Raw genomic sequence first — 13,807 nt, forward strand, 5'->3', positions numbered from 1 at the left:
GGGGTGGGGACAAGCATAGGTATCAATTCAAGCAATTATTAATAGGGTTGACGGCCTTACCCCGCCTCTCTTATATTATGTTGCAACTTCAATCAAATTGTTTTGAATAACAAGCAACCGGAGCTGTAATGTTTGACCGCAGAGAAAAGGACTTGTAGGTCAGCATTCTGCAACTCTGTACAGCTCAAATGCATTAAAAATACTCCCATAGATGTGGGAAACGGGCAGTTCTAATGATAATTGTTGATAACGTGTATCAACAATGCAATTAACAACTAGAGCAATAACAAGCATTTCGGAGATTCCATTGCACAACTCCATTCAACCAGATGTTAGTTTTCCGTTTGGTACAACTTCATCATAATCCAGAGAAAGTAAACACATGCTTCAAGTTAAGAATACCTTCACCAGCAGAATTGAGGAAACCTCGATTTTCCAGTGAACAAATGAGTTCCCCCCCCTCCTGTAACATTTCCACTGAAAATAATGACAAATGTATATGGAACATATAGCAAAGCAAAGCAAGCTGTAAAAGCTACCTTTGTCTCCTTAACATAGAGTCTCGTAAACAAACTGCAGTGGCAATTTCCACATGGGCCAATGATGATCAGAATCATATGCAGATCAATAAATGGATCAAACATTTGAATAGGCAAAATGGCAACGTTCTTTCGTTGCTCCATGTTATATAGCCGATTGTGATACCGGGCATTATCATGTTGCCGGCCTTCTGAAGGAAGGAATTCTCCCAGAACATGGTGAAGGCAGTTTATTATGATTCAAAAGTATTTAATACAAGAGATGAATCATAAGATCTGACAACAAAACAACTAAACCAAAGTTATTAAACATAACTTACTACATCAGTTCGTGAAGACAGTATACAAGCCAACACTTGTGGATCGGTGATGAGCCAATGGATCTGTTCGTAAAGGATATCAAAGCTGGTAGTTCTTCCCAATAACGACTGAAACATCCAACGGAGTGATCATATCACTCGCAGTAACATGGTTGTCGTATCTAGTGTACTGAAACAACACTTCAAAGGGCTTCACAGCCACATGAGAATAACTGGACATAGTCAAGGTAGCACGGTGAGAAAGTAATGAACCAGCATATCACCATGTTATATTACTGAAAATGGTCAGTCAAAGAAATGAATATTATGTTCATCATAAATTGGTCATCAAAGAAAGGTATTCCTACTAGAGAGGCTGATTATAACATTATTTAAAGATGTTGAGGAATGTGAATAGAACTAAAATTTTCAAAATCATCTGCAGCTTCTAGGATGTGCCTGTAAGGATTTGGAGTCGGATACATAGCAAAAGAGTGTCTACCAATTGCTGCAGATAAACGAAAGCAATTGTAGAGTAGTGAATATGAAAGTATAACAGCCTAAGCCCACCGCTAATAGATATTGTCCGCTTTGGACCGTTACGTATCGCCGTCAACTTCACAATTTTAAAACGCGTTTGCTAAGGAGAGGTTTCCACTCCCTTACAAGGAATGCTTCGTTCCCCTCTCCAACCAACATGGGATCTCACAGAAAGTAATAGATTCTGGCATGCACTACGCATCTATCAGTCGAATAGGTTCCAATATTATAAAAAAAAAAGCGGGGAGCATGAATATTTAACTCCAAGACGCGGGGGAATAAGCAGCGCAAACAGCATGGAAATGAGATACATTAAACACGGAATCGAGGCAATACAACCAGAAAACAATGCAGAAGAACAAGACCAGAAGCGTTAACATTTTGTAACTTGCTTCGTTCCTGATATCTAATTATTAATTCGAGAACTACTATTACCACCTGACCACCTTCTCAGTGTACAAGCAACTAAACCCCTCCCTGCCAAAAGGCCTAACCTTGACTTTAGTGACGATGATCGCCCAGCACTGCTAGATGCAATCATAGGAGGCGCAACTTGATTTGGAATCGGCTGAAAATCAACAACATTATCCTGTATCCCACCATCACTTGCACTTGCATCTGGAATTTCAGGTTCACCACTGTCTAAATTCACAGCCAGCGATCCCCTACTCGACCTCAACGAATCTGCACCCTCCGGAGTTACTCCTCGACATTTTTTAACCTTAACTTTCACTAAATTTGGGCACCCTTCGGCAAGCGCTTCCATACCTTGATCCGAAACAGGACAGCTCTTAATGCAAAGCTTTTTCAGTGCTATGCATTTTGCGGCAATGCAGGAGATTTCACTATCACCAACTGTATCGCTTCCACACAATGCCAACCGCTCTAAATTTCGACAATTCGAGGCCAATATCTCCAGGCTCACCTTCGTGGGATTCACTCCGATGAGAACCAGTTCTTGAAGGTTAGAGCAGTTTCTTGCAACTGCTACTAAACCCTCGTCACCAATCCTATTTGCCTTCCATCCATCAATGTGCAGCTTCCTCAAGAGCTTGCATCGTTCTGCTAACGCTACAATGCCCAGGTTCGTACACTCCGGGGTCTTAACAAGGTGCAGAATTTCCAGATCCATGAAATTTGAGATCGCTGAGAGGCCTACATCACTTACCTGAAGCCTTTCGAGATGGACTTCAGTAAGACTAGTCACTCGGTCTGATATAACGCTGAGCAAAGCATCCCAATCTCCTGAGCATCGGAAGAGCTTTAAAGTTCTCAAACTTTTAGCACCGATTAATAGCGGTCCGAAACACTGTGCATTATAAAGATCTTTCAGGCAAATAGTTTTGAGAGATAACCCAGCCACGCCAGGCCCAATCGGCTCAGCAGTCGAATCAGTGATACCTCGAAGTCGCTTCACTGATAATTCTTCGAGGGCGGAACAATGATCAAGAATAGCGTTCATTCCTTTGGCTCCAAATGTGCAAGATCCACAAGAGAGTTTTTTCAAACCCTTGCAGTTCTGGGCAAAAGCAGCCATGCCAACATCGGTCAATTCACGGCACGCACGAAGCTTGAGACGAGTCAAATTACGGCATCGGAGGGAGATGAGGATAAGAGGGTCATCTCCGATGCTCGAAGACCTACGGTCACACTTCAAAGCAAGTTTGGTGACAGCATCGAATCGAGTAAAAAGGGAAGGTATCATGGAGGAAAGATCCGCTTCAGCTTTAAGGGAGAGACGGTGACGGCTTTGCCCCTCGACTTTGAACCACCGGCGACAAACGAGAGAGCAGCTCTTCCGGTCGACGGAGCTGAGGGATTGGAAAATACAAGCCAAGCACTCATCCGGAAGATCGGAAATGAAGTCGGATGTTCCATGAAGTATTACCTGAAAGTTATTGGTTCCATCCAGGTGCATCGGGGAGCTTAGGGACGTCGATTTGATCTTAGATCGATGGCTATGATTGGTATCGCGGCGGCTAAGAATCGCAGCCGACGAAGCTGATTGGCCCATTCAGGGCAAGTTGAAGAAGGAACAATCTGGGTTTTAGCCCTTGGGATATTGTTACGGATCATACGCAGGGCGGAGGGTGTAGACGGGGTTAGGTTGAAGGTCTCAGACGTCGTCGCTCCGTTGATTTCCGGTCCGCAGAGAGATGGAGGGAAAGAGAGGAACAAGATGACGGACTTGAAAATACATTCCAATTGGCTTTTGGAAAAGTTTATTTTACATTACAACTTTATTTTGAATAGAATAGAATAGTCCACCCTACACTGTGAGGGAAAATCAGGAGCGGGGGACCTCACGTGGTCTTCGTGGCCTCAGATCCCTCCCTTTTTCTTTTTTCTTTTCTTTTTTTTTTTCCCATCTATTTAATTCTATTCAAACAATCATTATGCAAATTATTTCCTTTCCAAATCAATTTCCCCTTCCTCATGAATACCATCCGTACATATTTATTAATAAGTCAATATCAATGGGCCTTAGATTAATGGGCCTTAGATTAATGGGCCTTAAATTGTGTGCATTTAGAATATACAAATGGGCCTTCAAGTTGGGCCAGTCGAAAATAATGAGGAATTGCTGCTATAGACCCATAGGGCCCGATGAACGGCCCATGGAGCCCAATAACCCATTCGTGAAGTAGAGCTGGGTCGTCAGGTCATCATCCTGAAAACGAAGCCGGCTTCGTCTGGTCGCTTCATTTTACATCCCTCGGCTGATCTACCGTCTCCACATTAACGTTTGATCCTCATGGCTGCTTCTTTGCTACTCCGGGGGCATCCTCTCCTGCGGTTTGGGCTCTGGCATCGCGGGCTTTGTTCTGGGGTCGTGCAGGTGACTCGCCGCTCTTGCTGCACTGCGACGGCGGCGTCTACTCCACCGGACGGGAGCTTAACATCTGCTGAAAATACTGCTTCAGTGTCGAGTGCCAGTCAACCAACGAAGTACCAAAGATGGTGTGAGCCTGATTATCGAAAGTGGAAAGACCAGGAAGACGAAATTCTCAGCGATGTCGAGCCTGTCATATCCCTCACTAAAGAGATTATCCACTCCAATAGGTTCATAATTTTACCCCGAAAGCTTATACTGAATTTTATAGGCATTATCTGTTTGTTTTTTAGTTGCTGAGGAACTGTGCGAGAAAACAATCAAGTAAAAATATGTTTTTTTTACATGGTCTGCTCGAATAGAAACTTCCCTAGTCTCGAACAATATATTATATTACAGCAAGATTGGAGAAAATAATCTTGTTTAAATTCACAAACAGACATACTGAACATGTTTAAGGGTGAGAACGTTGTTAGAAATTTCATTTTTTAATGAACCAAAACATTCCTTCCATGAAACATACATAATACCTTTTCACTCGTGATAAACTCAAGATAATGGAAGATTGTACGTTGATTAGCGGGTAGATGAAAATATAACGTGAAAAGTAAATATGAAGCTGACAATTATAACTTCTTAATAACTGATAATCAGTTGTCAGGCTTTCTTTACTTCTAATTTGAATCGACATGAATTGGTATATGTTCTATGTTTTCATGGCAATATGATAACTACTAACAGCTACGGGAAGCTTTCAAAAACATTACAGCAGAAAGAAAAATGATATTCGAATTAGGTTTCAGTTTATTCTATGTGCCCTTTCTTATCTTTCTTTGTGGATTTGGGATTTGACTTTCTACGGCCTCTGCAAATAACTAGGAGTGTGCCTTTGAGTTTAGTTATACCATCAGAAGACCATAATGCATCAGTTGTCAGCTAAGTGCTAATTGCTGAAATTTTTAAATTGTGGATTAAAGAATTTCATCTTCTCATTCTCGCTATCCCGCCTAGAAAAGCCTAGTTAGAAAGAAAAACTTATCAATTTAAAAGATGTGGCTATGATCATATTAAAGTATTGATCATAATACTATGACCAGATCTTCACTGCTAGCATATATGTGACTGTGGAATGCAAACGGTATTCTGATTTCTCTTGGACATGAAGTGAAGACTTGGTTAATTAATGCGCTCATCTTTCAGTTTTATTTATACGAGGAGTAGTCAGTTGGACGTTAGGGCAGTAGGGCCCTTGAGGTAATTCCATTTTGATTGGTAGTAGGTGATGTGGAGGAAAAAGGTACTGTGTTTAGTAGTTTCATGTTGGGAGAGATTCAAGCCTTTCGTATTGCTATTTGATTCTCATTGGAATTAGCAAACTTGATTTCTGTTGGAAATTTTATCGACATTTGTTCACATAATATTTGTTAAGGTCTTCTTCCATTTGGTTACTTATTGGAGTCATGATTGTAATCTATATGCTTCTCTTTGATCTTTTCCATTTTGAATAGTATTGAATGCATAATATTATGACAATTGAGATCAAAAGTAATTCCAATGAGACCTAGTGGATGACCAGCAGCTTTTAACTGGTAAAAGCAGTGCTTTCCTCAATGTAGGGTTGGTTGCCAGTGTTGATGAGGTGGTCTCATTGGGCACGTTTCAATACAATATATGGCTCATGTTTTTGTTTTACAATCACACTTTGCTCCTATGATATTATGTCCCCTTCTCTTAAGGACTTCTATTTTTTGTACCAGGTATGTGGATGGGGAGCGATTGACATCAGAGGACGAGAGAATTGTGGTTGACAGGCTTCTAGCTCATCATCCACATGCTGAAGATAAAATTGGTTGTGGACTTGAATTCATTATGGTATGCTTTGGTCTGGACTAATTAGTTTAGAGTTCTTGCTATGTTTCAAATATGCAGTTTGCATGCTTTATTTTGTTAGATCGTGTAGAAATAAAGCAGATAAAGAAACAAATGACATTTGGCTCGTGGATATTTCCAAAAGCTTAAAATACAAGAAACTTACGAAATGAATTGGACAACTCTAGCCCTATATGATAATTGGATAATAGGTACCCGACTGATATTGTGAGATCCCACCTCGATTGGGGAGGAGAACAAAATATTCTTTATAAGGGTGTGGAAACCTCTCCCTAGCAGACGCATTTTAAAAACTGGGAGAGGAATCTCGAAAGAGAAAGCTCAAAGAGGACAATATATATTAACCGTGAGCTGTTACATATATAGCCTTCAAGTAAAAAGGATTACAAAGATGGGAAAGAAATTTGAGGTATCCCTCCCTTAACTCTCTCAATTCCAGTTCAAGAGAAACCATGTAAAATCACATAAATAAATGGTAGCGATTGGCAGAAACCTCTGGCTTCACACCTCAATCTTTGCCAAAATGCTTGCCTGCCCAACTCCCTTCATAAGGACCGGATCTAATGAACTTCCTAGCCAATGACTACATAATAACATTTGTTGCATGCCTCCTCAAGTTGCTGCCCATGTGATCAAGTAATGGCCTCCATTTAACAACTATCTCCTTCCATATAAGGGACAGATTTGAATTGTGATTGAGGTCATTAAGCAATTTCATATATACATTACTAATACTGAAGCTTCTCTTAATAATACTTTCGCTGTATGTCATGTGGTGCTGGCGTGTCCATTGAAGATCTTTGTGAGCTATCATGCTCTTCTGCGACTGTTTGTACAGAAGAAATGACACAGTTGTAAATGGACCTTATCTTCTGGTGTTGCCAAAGTAGCTTACTGGACTCTATGGCTGTGTTTTTGTGTTGCTCAACTATAATCTTGAGTAATTGAGTAAGACGTTGTAAATGGAACCACATTTGAAATACGTTGCTGCATGACAGCACCTTGAGTAAGATGTGGTAACTCTGTGGCCCATGGCCTTGCTTTGGCAGTCCTCTACTTCGGCTCTTTCAATGGTTGTCTTATATCCTTTTGGATTCAGGATAGTTGTATCTGTTGGCCAGGCTTCTGGGTTTAATATTATATTCCCTTCACAAAAAATAAACAAAAGTTGAAAATTGCATCTGACCTAATTTTCTGTTTTCCATGACACTTTAGCTTCATTGCCCAGCCATACAAAATCATCGCATGCTTTTTTCCTTTGCCCACCCACTTCTCATTTTGAGATGTTGTGCACGCTACTTTGCTAGACCTCCAATCCAGAAGGTTTGTTCAAGGAAGAATAAAACTGGAAATATGGTTGTTTCTAACGTTTAGAAGTATCAGCTTCAGTTAGTTAGTCGGTTTTTTTCTCTTTTAAATTTTTATCTGAGTATTTTGAATTAGCGAGTGATAACTTATTGAGTCAATTATATAACTTCTTAGTTTTGTTTGTATGCAGTGTTTTTGTAAATGCCGGGCATTTTTTTTTTTTTTCTTATGTTGTGTGGTTTCTTGAAAAGAATGTGGAGTGATTAATGATCCTCTCAAATGGGGACTCCCATCACACTTTTGATATCAACAAAGCTTACATCTATTGTCTATAGAGATGTGATGTTTACCCAGTTTAAAATTGTTCTTTATTTTAAATAATTATTTAAGCTATCTTCTGTCATTGAAGGTTGATCGACACCCCCAATTTCGGCACTCAAGATGCCTCTTTGTTGTAAGGACCGATGGTGGATGGATCGACTTCTCGTATCAAAAGTGCCTTCGTGCATATATCCGAAGTAAATATCCATCATATGCAGAGATGTTTATTCGAGAACATTTCAAACGTGGTAGTTGATGAATGTGTGCTATTGTTGATGCTGAGCTGTGATCTGAATTTGTTTTGGTCAAGAAAGATGTATGAATGATTAAATCAATTCTTCATGGTTCGGTGACCTACAAGAAGGAAAAATGTACGGGTTGTCAATGTAATAGATAGCATGTCCTGGACGCACTGCACAGTTTTTAAGAATGAGAAGAATCGATGATCATTGAAGTGAACCTTCACTTTATTGACTTGCAGCTCTATTATGTTTGTGGTTATGGATAATGGATAATCAAGGCACCATGGAATTTCTTGTATACGTTCATTCGAGAAGGTCGAATGGGAATATTGATAATGTTTCAAAGTAATATAGGATTGAAAAGTTTAAACTGATATTTCTTTACTTTATTCTCTTGACTTCCTACCTTGTGCTAAATCCAGATCTTGCGCATGTTGCAAGGTTCATGATGAACCATCCAAGGGAAGAGAAATAATCAAACCTCAGGCGCATGATCAGGTTAAGGGGTTGATGATTGCAGCTGTAATGACAGAAACTGTGATGGGTAAAAAAGATACATTTGTAAGCAAATGAGGGATAATGTTGGCGGTGGGAAAATGAAGGCATAAAGCGGCCTCGTGGAGTTGGCCAATGAAGAAGGTTCAAACGAAAGGGATTGAAGGATATGATTTAGTGTAATGGTGACATGTTAGGTTAGTGATTGGATTTCGAATTGAGGAAAGCAGGGTGGGTCCCTGTCACAGTCAAGCTGATAATTGGAACGGGTCAAGTCAAAAGAGTCGAGCGGCCTAATGAATCGCTGAGCTCTTTGGAGGGCTTTCACTTGTCAAAACGGTGGTAAAGCAGTGGTCTGGGTATCTCTCTCTCACCTGCATGTGCTTGCTTTCGAAGATGGGTAAATTCTTTTCTGTCTCTCTCTTTTTTTTTTCCTCAATTCTACCGTCAAAACCATGCACCGCTATTGCACCTAAAAGCCTTTTTCTTTATTCTCTTGCTTTTGCGACTGAAAGCTCAACCAATGTCTGAGGGTACATTATGTGTAGGCTTTTTAGAAAATGACACAAGCTTTTGTGCATTAACATGCTCTTTACTGGGTGCTAGCAAAGATCAAAACTGTATCATTCTGGAAAAACCACATTGCAATCTGAGACGACCCATTTTCAAAAATACAAATTTTCTTCTGCCAGAAAGTGGTCAGTTGGTTGAAAATTATTTGAATGCATTTCACTCGCAAGGTCTGAAAAGTTTGGGGTTGAAAAGTCAAACAAGCATTCTTAGTATGAGTTTATTATTACACAAACCGAGGTTTTTGTGTTGAACCTTGCAAGTTACATACTATGTTCTTCGGATCAAACACAGAGTTGAAGTTTTGAATAATACTGTGTTTGTGAGCATAATCTCAAAAGTTTTGAAGTTTTTGGGATTTTTATCTTTGTTTCCTCTGATTTCAATCATTATTGAATTAAAGATCGAATTATAGATCTTTAAGCTGGCAAACAATAGCTATGCTTGAATTGGTGGCATTATTTGAAAGTAAAGTCACGTGGGTGTACATTCTTAGCCGGCTGGTTTTAGTATCTATTAGTTTGTACCTAAAATAATTGTTATTGAAATTCTTGCAGTTATTCGTGGGAAACACATGGAACTGAAAAGTCCAACGTCGGTGACATCAGAATCACAAATGGCAGGGGCAGTACAGCCATCCATCTGCAGCTTGCACTGTTGAGAAAAATCAAAATTGTTGCAACCCAATCCACAATCAGATTGGGTAGTGAAGCCATGATGATTACGGGTGTACTATTACCCGACCCGACACAAAGCCAAAAACTGGAAGAAAAAAATATTCCATGTGGGGATCCTGCACACATGCAGCATCATCAGGTATCGTGGTTGCGTGATTTGAGCACAGTTTAGGATTAGAGAAAGCTCCTGAATTATAATGAAAACCCATGAATGTCTTCAATTATTTAGACAGGTTCAATCAGATTTGCCTGTATGCAGTTCAATTTCAGCCCAAATCTAAAACTACAAGACTTTTTATGTCAACCCCTTTGAAAAGGCCTAATATTTAGCTTAACCAAACTGATGAAACTGAATCTCTCTCTCTCTAAGACTTTTTTATATCAACCCCTTTGAAAAGGCCTAATCCTTAGCTTAACCACACTGATGAAACTGAATCTCTTTCTCTCTCTCTTACCCCTTTCTGGTGTTGGGGGTTGTGAACAGAGCTGTGAAGTCGAAAAAGAATGGTGGGAAGCAAAAGGCAATAAAGGAGTGTAGTATAGGTTTTGATGGTTGGATGTACAGAAAACAATGGCAAAATTCCCTGTTGGGGTTTCGGAATTGGGTCTCTGACTCCTGGAATTGGTTTTGGTAGGGCTGCCCCACGCACCTCCGTCTTCATTGATGCTGTTGTACTGTCCTACCTGCTCACACTTCCCTTTTTGTCCGCTCACTAATCTTTATCTCTCTTTTTTCTCCAATGTTTTGAACAGTTAGCAGCATTTCGAGCAGAAAAGGGAATGCCCCTCCGCTGACATTGCCTCTATTTAATACCACAAAACTTTGCTAATCCCAATTCCCATAAATGCTCGAGTGGCAAAAGTAAACGAAGGCGATTAGCTTTCAGAATCAAGTTTGACTAATTCAAAATGAGTTGTTCGTTACCTCAAAAGGTGGCTATGAAAATTGCTGGCTGTGGTGTATCTCTTGTGTGGGGAACCCAAGTTCTATGCTCTATTAATTCTGCAAATGGAACCTGTCGGGATTTTAAGGCGGTCCATTCTAATTTCAACTATTTTGTACTCTCTAAGCACAAAAGAGAGTGAAAAAAACGAAGGACCCGTGAGTTAACTCCTTTTTCGCTTTAAATATGCTTCACCTTAAGCAGCAAATAAAGAAGGAAAAAAAAATATATGCAAGGAACCAGGAAGTCCATGCCATTTAGGCTTTAGCAAATATCAGCAAATTGGGACCATTGTCAACATTAATTGGTGTAATATAATTCGTACACCGCGTCATTACTATGCTCTCAATCAGGCTACTACAATATAACTCTCACTTTGCTCTTGAATAATACAAAATTTATAGCTATGGTGACAGTGTTCTTGAGTAATCCCTCCACACGCTGGAGCTGGTTCATGGACCGCCTTGGCTGTCTACATGGCCCACGACGCCATTGTGTACGAGTGTCACGTGTCGATTGATTATATTGCATGGCCCATGATTTATGTCTGCTGATTATAAGCACGAGAGGCTCCCAATACAGAAGCATATCATACCCTTAACCCCGCAAATATAACCCCACCCACCACCACTTTACGACGGCGCTGGGGAGAAACAGAATTATATGAGAGGAAATTATGAGAAACTACAGAATGGCGAAACGGCATTGCTACCCTCTTTCAATTGCGCATTCAATTTCAGGTCACCAAAACGGTTCACTTTTTCTTGATTCCCTCTACTGCTTGGAGGAGGAGGAAGAAATTGGGGATGGACATTCCCAGCCAAAGATCGAAGCTTTCTCGATAAATGTTAACGTCGATTCCCCGAATTCTGTGTTCTTGTCGGACAGGGACTTTCTCTGGGAAGACGAGGAATTGGTGTCTCTGTTCTCAAAGGAGAACAGAAATAAGCTCCACGATGCTCTCCCACACAATCCCTCTCTAGCTGCGGCTCGCTCCGACGCGGTTGAGTGGATTCTCAAGGTCAATGCCCATTACTCCTTTACTGCTCTCACCGCCGTTTTGGCCGTTGATTATGTCGACAGGTTCCTGTCCAGCTCCCATTTTCAGATTGACAAGCCATGGATGACCCATCTCACCGCCATTGCTTGTTTATCTCTCGCTGCTAAAGTGGAGGAAACCGAGGTTCCCCTGCTTTTAGACCTCCAGGTAAACACAATTCCCATCTCGTTTGAATTCAATCTCCACATTTACGATTGTTAATTTCTTAAATCAAAATTGGGTTGTGGGTTGTCTTTTAATTTGTGGTAGGTGGAGGAAAATGGGTACTTTTTCGAAGCTAAAACCATTAAAAGAATGGAGATTCTTGTTCTCTCTACGCTTCTTTGGAGAATGAATCCGGTGAACCCACTTTCATTTTTGGACTATATTGTAAGACGGCTCGGCTTCAAGGACCAACTCTGTTCTGAATTCCTCTGTAAATGTGAAAGATTACTTCTTTCTGTCATTTTAGGTGAGCCCCTATCAAAATCGACATAAGTAATAACACCAAATTTAACTTCTGTCTTCATTAATTATTCTCTTAACTCCCAGATTCCAGATTCGTATGCTTTCTTCCATCGGTGATAGCAAGCGCCATTATTTTTCAAGTTATCAACGACAAAGAACCCCATGTCGCAGCAAAATACAACGATCAGCTTCTGGGTTTTCTTCAAATCGACAAGGTTTCTTTCTTTTTTTCCTGTTTCCCCCTTTATAGTTGTCTTTGGCAAACGAATTAACCGAAACTTATAATATTTTTGTCGTGCTCTGTTTGTTCGGGTAGAATAAAGTGGAAGATTGCTCACAATTCATCATAGAGGCTTCATCGAGAGGACACACAAACAAACAAAGATTTGGTTTAGTGGACATGTCGTGCAGCTCAAATGGTCGGACTCAGAATGTGGACCGTGTAGTGTCGTCGCCGGAGACAGCAACGAAGAAGAGGAAAATTGATGAACAGCCACCGTAGAAGCGGCAGCTGCAGAATTTTCAGTAGAATTAGTTGACCCTTGGGGTTCATTTAATCAGGCTTATAGGTGCTTGTACTTTTTGTTTCTCTGGTACACCAAGAGTGTACGTTCAATAACTAATATATATAATATAATTTCTAATATGATCAAGTCAAATTGTGGCATTAATTGTAACGTTTCCATTCCATCGTCGAAGAAAACGTAATATTTGAAGCTCATTAAGTGATGAAATTGGAAAGAGAAGAGAGTGGGGTACGCATTAATTTCTTATATGATCAATTCAAATTGTGGGTTTGGCTTGCATGTGAGAGAAAGGAGCCCGCTGTCGGCAATAATAATAATAATAATAAATAAATAAATAAATAAAAAGACAAAAGTAAAAATCAATCTAGTAAAAGTAACAGCCCAAACAAAATGAACATGTTCTGTCAGAAAAAAGCGTGATAAAGCAATGCTTCCGCCATGTTTACTCTCTTTATTGATATGGATAAAAATAGTAATATGCACAAGAAAAAAAAAGTGAAAATTTACCGATTCTTCGCATTTTGAGCACTAATTTGAGTTAGTTGCCACCTATTTAGGCTAGATGTGGGTTAGTGGGGTTGACAGATTTTTAAGCTTAGTGAGTAGATATTGTTCTTTCTTTGTTAAGTTGTTTGTCTTTTAAAACTTTTGAGAAGAAGCCCAAAAGTAAGACTCCATCTTCAAATATTGTTATCTGCTTTTCTTTTTGGGCTTTCTTAAAACTTTGAAGAGAAGCCGGGAAGAGACCGCCTCAAAAGTCTCGAGCAAGCCTCAAAATGAGATAATATTTGCTAGCATTAAGTGTGTGGTTACATTTTGATTTGTCTCTCTTAATTTAGTTGTTAATACAAGTCATTAATATTAAATTAAGAATTTTTCTGCTGCCCTGCTTTTGAATGACCCTTAGGTGTTAGTTGAATGATGAGACATGATGATGAACACATTCATTTCCCTACATAGAACACTCGAGATCAGTCTAGAAAAGCAAAAGGTAAGGTAAGCTGTGTTCTGAATTCTGAAAGGGTTGGCGGCACACACCACAATTGTTCAAACTCAGTTGCCGGATACTAGTTTGGGAACAAAACCCCGATACTTCTTTCTTTTTTCTCATGTTT

The 13,807-nt window shown here is 40.0% G+C and overlaps 4 protein-coding genes across 5 annotated transcripts; 2 read left to right on the forward strand and 2 right to left on the reverse strand.

The window, feature by feature from the left end:
* Positions 1-6: 6 nt before the first annotated feature.
* LOC111796447 lies at positions 7-1,451 on the reverse strand. 2 transcript variants are annotated; one of them, XM_023679051.1, is made up of 3 exons: positions 540-1,451; positions 403-463; positions 7-175 (listed from the first exon to the last, which is right to left on the reverse strand). In XM_023679051.1, the coding sequence occupies exons 1-3, from the start codon at positions 681-683 to the stop codon at positions 93-95; spliced, it is 288 nt and encodes a 95-aa protein (XP_023534819.1). In that variant the 5' UTR covers positions 684-1,451; the 3' UTR covers positions 7-92. The 2 variants fall into 2 exon arrangements, with proteins under 2 accessions (XP_023534819.1, XP_023534818.1); XM_023679050.1 differs by having other exon boundaries at positions 403-477.
* A 206-nt stretch (positions 1,452-1,657) lies between these two features.
* Positions 1,658-3,627, reverse strand: LOC111796445 (F-box protein At1g47056-like). The gene has a single exon (XM_023679047.1). It carries the CDS (start codon positions 3,390-3,392, stop codon positions 1,785-1,787), a length of 1,608 nt encoding a protein of 535 aa, XP_023534815.1. The 5' UTR covers positions 3,393-3,627; the 3' UTR covers positions 1,658-1,784.
* A 431-nt stretch (positions 3,628-4,058) lies between these two features.
* Positions 4,059-8,346, forward strand: LOC111797331 (protein DCL homolog, chloroplastic-like). Its single transcript, XM_023680310.1, has 3 exons — positions 4,059-4,441; positions 5,969-6,083; positions 7,819-8,346. The coding sequence occupies exons 1-3, from the start codon at positions 4,134-4,136 to the stop codon at positions 7,984-7,986; spliced, it is 591 nt and encodes a 196-aa protein (XP_023536078.1). The 5' UTR covers positions 4,059-4,133; the 3' UTR covers positions 7,987-8,346.
* Positions 8,347-11,065: 2,719 nt separating this feature from the next.
* On the forward strand, positions 11,066-12,820 carry LOC111797330 (cyclin-D3-1-like). Its single transcript, XM_023680309.1, has 4 exons — positions 11,066-11,865; positions 11,968-12,169; positions 12,250-12,380; positions 12,482-12,820. The coding sequence occupies exons 1-4, from the start codon at positions 11,335-11,337 to the stop codon at positions 12,665-12,667; spliced, it is 1,050 nt and encodes a 349-aa protein (XP_023536077.1). The 5' UTR covers positions 11,066-11,334; the 3' UTR covers positions 12,668-12,820.
* Positions 12,821-13,807: the final 987 nt, after the last annotated feature.

The sequence above is a fragment of the Cucurbita pepo genome, chromosome LG06, assembly GCF_002806865.2.
Source record: "Cucurbita pepo subsp. pepo cultivar mu-cu-16 chromosome LG06, ASM280686v2, whole genome shotgun sequence".
Classification (NCBI taxonomy): Eukaryota; Viridiplantae; Streptophyta; class Magnoliopsida; order Cucurbitales; family Cucurbitaceae; genus Cucurbita; species Cucurbita pepo.